Below are 8,187 nucleotides of genomic sequence, written 5' to 3' on the forward strand. Positions count from 1 at the left end.
TTGGCGCTTGTGTTATTTTATTTATTCAATTAAATACAAAGCGGCCAGTAAGTGCTCCGAGTTGTGTGGGGATTAGCGCTTGTGTTATTTTATTTATCATTTTAATTATCAAAGCGGCCAGTAAGTGCTCCGGGTTGTGTGGGGATTGGCGCTTGTGTTATTTTATTTATTCAATTAATAAACAAAGTGGCTAGTAAGCGCCCCGGGTTGTGCGGGGATTGGCGCTTGCGTTATTGTTTAATGTATTTTATTAATTAATAAAGCTTGTGATACTGCTTTTAGGCGCGTTGGGTTATTGGGTTAAATAGCTTAGGATTAATTTATCAAGTTATGGTGTAGGAAATGTTGTCGAGTTATCTGGGGTTTTGCGTCTTGCTCCATTTAGCCAATTTGAATTTCCCGCAAGTTTGCCAGTCACATTTGAGAGCACTGACTCTACCATCGATATCAGGTCTCGTGCGCACGTGACTAGATAAACGCTTACTCTCCCTCTCCTTTTTCCTATTAGGCTATTTATCTCTTTAAAAAAAAGAGTCGATCGTACTTGACCGTACTTGCAATGGAGAAACGTGCAAAAACCAAGTACTTAGCAGCCGAGCGAGTGGAACGCGTGACCAACATAACGTCAGTGTTACACATGAATCACATTCTCTCACATATAGGTATTGGCTCTCCTTTAAATTATCCTTACGTAGGTATAGCACGCCTATATATAGGCACACGAGAAGTAAGTAAGCGTACGTGGCGCACGTGCAGCCAGCCGCACGAGATGGAGAGCAAAAATAAAAAAAATTTCCTTTACCTGCAGCTACCTATACCTATATTTGCTTTCTCTCTTATTCTCTATTTTTCTATCCACACTAAACGCCAACTCGTTTTATCCACTCTCCCTCTCTCCTGATAGTTTTGAACCCGCGGCTTGCTGCTTCGGTATAGGCAAAAGTTTCGTGGCTTTAGTTGTGCTTACAGCCTCGCAAATGGATGGAGATTGTAGGATCCCTGCCCTCTTAGGAAACTGCAAAGGTAATAAAGACCGCGTTACAGTTGACTTTTTGTCTTTATTTTACCGGTCATTGTTATTTTATCCCTACGAGATTCATGTGAAGTGCCATTTTTGTTTTTTTTTTTTCATTTACATGCTTATTTTTATGATTACATCCGTGCAGTAAGAGTTTTCAAGTTTATCATTTTCCCTACTTAGATATTGAGTCACTTGACTGTGACCCTCCCATCGAGTTTTATGAGTTTACCAAACCTTTTTTTACGTACGTTTTTTTTTTAAATCTACTTGACATAATGAATCAAACTGTAAATCTTTTTTCATGAACTGTGACAATTGGACGCAGTTATCTAAAACAAATTTTATTATTGATTTCTAATTATCCTTTCAACCTACAAAAATTGTTGGAATTTATTAAACCACAAACGTTTCAAGTTTGCTTGAGAATATGCTCAAATATGGTAAAAATGTTTGCGCATTTTCAATTTTTTTAATTTTTCAAACTAATTGTAAAAAAGAAAAAAAAATTGTGTACAGAAGAATTGGTTGACACCTGAGAAAAATTAATTGAATAGAGTTATTATTGTTAATATTATTTGAATTATTATTCAATTAATTCTATCATTTCTGTACGGAACTTGTTATAACCTGTGAACATACAGTTACAATTTTATTTGAAGTCTAAGTTATTTTTAACAATGTGTAAGAAATAAAATTTGTATAATTTTGTTTTAGATCACTGTAAAACTTTTAAAATAGACAATAAACCCTTAAGAGATAAACGAACAAGTGTTTTCACAATGTTATACTTATTACTCTAAGTGCGGCCCTTATAAAGGGTTGTAAAATTTTATTTTCCATAACGTTGAAATAAATACAAAAACAAATTAACTTTGTACACATTACAAAACTATCAATAGTTTACAAAATAACAATCGGCTAAATTTATGCCAAATATAAAATTTTTGCGTCAAAGGCACAACTGCGATCACAATTCCTACCTGAGCAGAAAGTATAATCATATTCGTATAAGTTAAAAAAAAATTTTTTTTATTAATTAACTTTAGCACTATTACATAAGTTTAGCTATTTTTGTAAATTATCATTATTTAGACTATAATAACAACATTTTAGATACAACTATGTTTTTCAAAAGGTAAAACAACAGGATTTCCAACTTTTCTCGAAGACACATACATCTAAAACATACGTTGTAGCTAAAGTACTGATTTTTTTATATGCTGAAATATTTTCTTCAATTTTTAGAGCATGTAACTAGTTTTAAAAAATACATAAAAATATGAAAAGTGTGTATTTTTTTAAGATCTACAACTATAGCATTCACAAATTTGTGGTAAAAAGTCAACTTTGACTATAATTGGTAATAAACTATTTTTTCAATAGTTTTTAAATGTTGATTGCCTTCTAGACAATTAGAATTTTTATTTGAATGAAAGTGTACAGTAGAAAAAAGTTGTATTTTAATCAATAGGATCTACATTTTTTCAACTTTACACACACCTTGAAAAAAAATTTATGATAAAGCAAAAAAATAATTTATTTTCATATTTTTTAATATTTTCTTCAATTTTAAAAAATATAAAGATGGTTCTAAATAAATAAAAATATTTGAAATGCTTTATTTTTGTAGATCTACAACTTTCTTGTTGACACCTATGATTTGTAAGTCTATGTATTTCTGATATATTGCCAAAAAACTAATTGCAACCTGGAAATTATTATATTTTTGACGATAAGGGCATGAAAATACCTGTTTTGGATTCTACATATTAATTGGTCTAGTTTTATTTTTTTTAAGATCTAACTTTTCAAAGAATTCTATAATCTTGGTAACATTTTTCCCATCGATGAAATTTTCCAGATTTGAAACTATTAGAGTGTGGTATGAAAATGAAGCTACAAACCAAATTCGAGCCTAATCGAATACGTAAATTTTTCGAGATTGTCGATTTACATGTCTTCATAAGTGGTGGTTACACAATTTTTAAATAATAGGAATTTTCTATAAAATATAACGTACTTCTGTGAAGCAATCGTGCCTAAAATTAACACATTGTAAAAAAATACTTAAATGTTACGTTTTTGCTAAACTAATACAATCTCGCACAACTTTTTGGACTCTTTATAAACCAAAAGATAAATTTACGATCTCAAAGAATGCATCTGTTGTATGCTGTTGATCTAGTTCATTGAGAATTTCAATCACATCTATAAGCCTGTGTTTCAACACAATTATGTCTAAAAAATAATTTTTCATTAATTAACGCTAAGTAATTTTATTTATCCACAACAATACTTGGGACTTCCTTTCTGAGGGGGCTAGTTTTAAAAAGCTGACAAAATAAGTATTACAGTATCTATTGTGGTCAAACGAACATATTTAGTTTTTTTCTGTTGACTTTTATTAATAAAATTTTTAACTACATGCTTTGTGGAAGCATTATATGTGGGAAAAATGTTTCTAAAACATGTTTGATACATTTTCTTCAAGAGAAAAAGAAAGGTTTGGTTTGATTTTAGTTTATTTTAAATAAAGTTAGGTATTCATAATACTTGAATGAGAATCTGCCAATAACAGCGAGTATTCATTTACGTTGTCCGAAAACATTACCAGTATCAACTATTTTTCAGAAAAAGTTTAATTTGCCTATAGTAAAAAGTATAAGAAAAGGTATAGTTATAATAAATGGTTGCAACAAATATGGGTGTTAAAAAATTTTCAATAGCTTAAAAATAAGTATAGGCTTAAATTTATGTATAAATAGTAAAACATTTAAAAATAACAGTAAATAAAAAAGGAAATTTTATCTTAACTGGCAATATGGTTTTTAAATTGCGTCTCATAAGATGGCACTGGCCATAAATCAAATATTGATGTACCAATAAATTTTATGCAGTTTACACTGCATTTATATTATTTGTTGCCAAAGAGGATCAATTTTTTCAATCTTATTGACATATCAATTAAATATATTAAATGCAACCTCTCATAAATATAGAAAAGATAATTTTTTTTGTGGTATAGGTGCTTGCTGTGATGAACAAGGATCAGTCGAAGTCTTTCGAAGTAAACACCGATCATTTTTCAACAGCTCTGACGATGTCCACGGAAGAAGAAAAGGATGGGAGAGGTGACGATTTTATGACCTTGTACTCTTCAGAAGAGTCATTTTTGGCCATTTCATCGTCTGATCAATTATCAACCTTACAATTGTCTAACACTAATGAAAACGACCCACGGCTAACCACTAAAGGTATTTTAAAAAATTCTTGAAGTAGAAATTATATGAAAAAATGCGTTTTTAAATTTATTATTTTGCACTGAACATAAAAAACGTGTTTTGATGTACTTTACTATGAAGCTATTTATTAATTTAAAAATCTGTTATTTTTAAAAAGTAACTGTACATAAGTAAATTCTCAGAATCCTAATGTTTGCATGATTTTCATTATTCAACTTTCAAGCCAATTTTTTTTTTTTTAATTTTTCTTACTAAAGCATGGAACGTAATTTTACCATTAAATTTGATCTTTAAGTTTATGAAAATAAATTAATTTTTTAAGAAAATGGATTATTTTATTTTAAAAATGACTATTGCAAAACACAAAAACACCTTTACACACGCTTTTTTTATTCTCAACGATCTCAATCAATGTATTTTTCTGTATTAAAAATTTTAGTAACATCTAATATAATAAATTCAGGCGTCATATTCATTTTTTTCCGGTAAGCTATTCAGCGAATCAATTAAGATATGCAAGTAACGATATTTATCTTGTTTCCAGCAAATAAAAAAATCGTACAGTAATATATTAATACATTTATTTATTTAAAAAAATGCATACTCATTCGCCCAATAGTCCAAGATGGTTTCGAAGCAAAAATTATCTCATTTATTCAATTGTTTATCAGAATATAAACCAAGTAAAAATAAATAATAACGATTAATAAAGTCTAAACTGGAGACTACAATAATGTTTATTATCTTAATATATATTACCTTTTTTTTTTTTTTTTTTTTTTAAATACCGAAACGTGATTAGTTGTGGACAGAAAATTAATTTGAAATTTTGAAATAATTTGTTGGTTCTATAAAAAATTATTCTAAATTTAATAAACAATTAATGAAAAAAAGTTCCCCGCTACAATTTTTTGATTCGACATGTACCAAAAACATTTGCCAAATTTGCTCATTAATACGAATTCTTTTCATTTTTAAAGGAATTATAACACAAATAAACCACTGCAGTAGCATACGGGAACTGTCACTTTCCTACTCGTTTCTCAACGACGAGCTGTTAAAAGCCCTCAGCGGCAACGACACACTCCATTTGGAAATTTTGAGAGTCGAGGCTTTTCCGGAGGCTAAATCAACAGCCAAAATCAGCAACGAAACCTGGTACACGTTCACTAATCGGTTTCCCAGCATAAATCTTATATTGTAAGTGCGCATGTTCATCTCAAATATTTTACTAACAACCTGTAAAAAAACTCAACAGTTGATAATTGATAAAGGGATAAGGTACCAACGCAAAATTTTATTGACGCTTAAAATACATACTTGTGCTACTTGGTAAAATGAGTCGTATACAATAGTATTACAAATATTTTAAAAAATTCAATTTTCCATGCAATTGGTCGTCAATTATAATTAAAATTAAATAAGTAATTGTTAAAATTGAATGATAATTTTTATCCTCAGTCACCCACCTAAAACCATACTTGTTGAAAAAAAAAAAAAAAAATGCTCGCAGATTGACATACATGACGGAGGAGGAAGATTACGAAGATCTACTTTCGGCGCACGTGCCGTTCACCCATTTGTACTTCAGCGAGTGCGTGCCATCCTCAGCTGTGGCACGAGTTGGTAACAGCTGTCCTCGACTCGTGGAACTCGTAGTGAGTGCCTACGGACCCGACACCATCGACGAGGTACTCATCGGCGCGGCCCATGGCTGTCCTAAGCTCAGCGCTGTTGGACTTGGTGACTGCGAGATCACGTAACAAAACATATTCTCAATTACTAACGTTTTTTTTAAAGTTTTTTCCAAGTGCTTCTCAGGAAAGTGAAAGGTTTGTTGGTTTGAGATTGAGAGGAAGAGCTAGCAATGATGAAGAATATAGAAATAGATTGCAATAGATTAATATACCAAAATGGATTGATTCCTGACTTTTAATTCAATTGAATCTTAAATTCAGATTTTATGTAATTTGTTGAATGTAATGTTATTTTAATTCGATTACTATTATGCTTTTTGTTTAACTTTTGTACTATTTTTATTCCGTTTTACAATAATTTCGATTGCATTTGTAATTCATTCATTTTAATATTTTTTAATAATTCCCTTCATTTTCCTCAACAATCATTATATAATTTTCCCGAACGACGATTACCAGAAAGTCATTTTAATACTTTTTTAAATCAATTTTCGTCATATTAAAAAAAGAAAAAAAAAACAAAAACAAAAAAAATTGGCGTCAATAAAATATGTGCAAATTAGTTCGGAATAACTGGAATTTTTTACGAGATCCATCTCATAGTCAGAATAGCTAAATTAAAACGATATATTAGTAAATTGTAAATTTTGAAAAATGCAATAATTTTTAAACATGGTTTATTGCATTGTACAAAACCATATCGTAGATAAAAATTATCTAAAAAAAATGTATATAATCTTATTATGGTTCTTACAAACACAAATGTTAAAATAATTTTACAACATGAAAATAGCAGCTTATTTCTCTATTTTATATTACTCTGATAGGCCAAGTTCTTTTTTTTATTAATGAAAAACATTTTTTTTAACAACTTTTAATTTGAAAAGTATCCTAAATGATTTGATAAATTATCACTTAACATTTTTTATATTATATATATTCTTTTGGGATAAATTTTAAGCAACCTCCTTAATTTTTTTTGCCACCAAATGGGAAAATCGTATTACACAAGTATTATTTTACTTCACTTTGTGTTTTATTTTTGTATACAACAAAAAAATTAACGTCACGTAAAATTATATCGCGATATATACATAAAAAAATTTTAATCGAAAAATTGATTTGAGGACGGCACACGCATTTTTTTTTTTTATTTTACCTGTTACAGTTGCTCTGGTTTTGTTGAATTCGTGAGCCTTTGTTGCAAACGTCTACAAATTTTGTACGTCTTGGACACATCTTTGCTCGAAGACGAAAAATACGACGTAACCAAAGTGTCTACAAAAGTTTCCTCACTTCTAGGAAAATCATGGCAGCCCAATTATGTTCCTTGTTGGTAAATTTGAGCGATATATTTTTTAAGATTTTAACACTATAAACACTGAATATGTTCATTAATTTAGTTTAACATTATATTATATAATTATATACTTTGTCGTTTTAACTATAGGCATAGGATAAGGTTAAACATTCCACAAATATCAAAGTTTAATTTAAACAAAAAACTTGCTAAATATTCGTGTATAAATTTAAATATTTATGAAAGTTAATCAACAATCATCCCCAATTTATTGTTACCTTGCGGCTTAAACAATAAAAATATAAACTTATACTTGCATGTTCGTAAAAAATTTTAGTTTTTTAACAAAAAAAAGGAAGGAAAGAAAGATTGTATAGAAATATTGAGAGTAAAGTTCAAAATTAAAGAAAACAATAAGAGTATACTTTACTAATACTCTAAAAGCGAGTGGCATTTTTTTGGGCTCTAAAAGGAGGTCCTCGTAACTCGAAAAGCCCATATTATCTGAATTCAAATTTGAAAGCTAGAGCACTCAGAAATTCTCAGAAAAAAGGTTATGGATAATTTAAGTTACGAAATCGAATAATTTAATTTTAAAATATATTTTCATTTTTTTGGTATCACTTACAGTAGTTACAGACTTGTGATTTTTTTAAAAATGTAAATAGTTTTTGCACAAAAAAAGTGGCAAAAATACGCATATATGTATGTTTAGCTATTTGTATACTCAGTTAGCAACAAAGACAATTTTCAATTTTGTAAAATTATTGAATTTTATTACTAAGAAATTTTTTTTTACCAAAAGTATACACGTTACAAAAAAAAAAAAAAAAAGACAACAACCTTCATTTGTTAAAAATGACGCCACAGCTGAAGACAAACTACCATTATACCTCAAATGATTTTATTATATAAACGAAAACTACC

General features: G+C 29.1%; 1 protein-coding gene across 1 annotated transcript; it reads left to right on the plus strand.

Annotated features, from left to right (window-relative positions):
• The first annotated feature begins 877 nt into the window (after window positions 1–877).
• LOC106642020 (F-box/LRR-repeat protein 3) lies at window positions 878–8,187 on the plus strand. Its single transcript, XM_089593872.1, has 5 exons — window positions 878–1,023; window positions 4,047–4,275; window positions 5,244–5,463; window positions 5,777–6,022; window positions 7,129–8,187. The coding sequence occupies exons 2-5, from the start codon at window positions 4,059–4,061 to the stop codon at window positions 7,298–7,300; spliced, it is 855 nt and encodes a 284-aa protein (XP_089449998.1). The 5' UTR covers window positions 878–1,023; window positions 4,047–4,058; the 3' UTR covers window positions 7,301–8,187.

Source organism: Copidosoma floridanum, unplaced genomic scaffold (genome assembly GCF_036245765.1).
Source record: "Copidosoma floridanum isolate Cflo_tuat_1 unplaced genomic scaffold, Cflo_Japanese_pri ptg000020l, whole genome shotgun sequence".
Taxonomy (NCBI): domain Eukaryota; kingdom Metazoa; phylum Arthropoda; class Insecta; order Hymenoptera; family Encyrtidae; genus Copidosoma; species Copidosoma floridanum.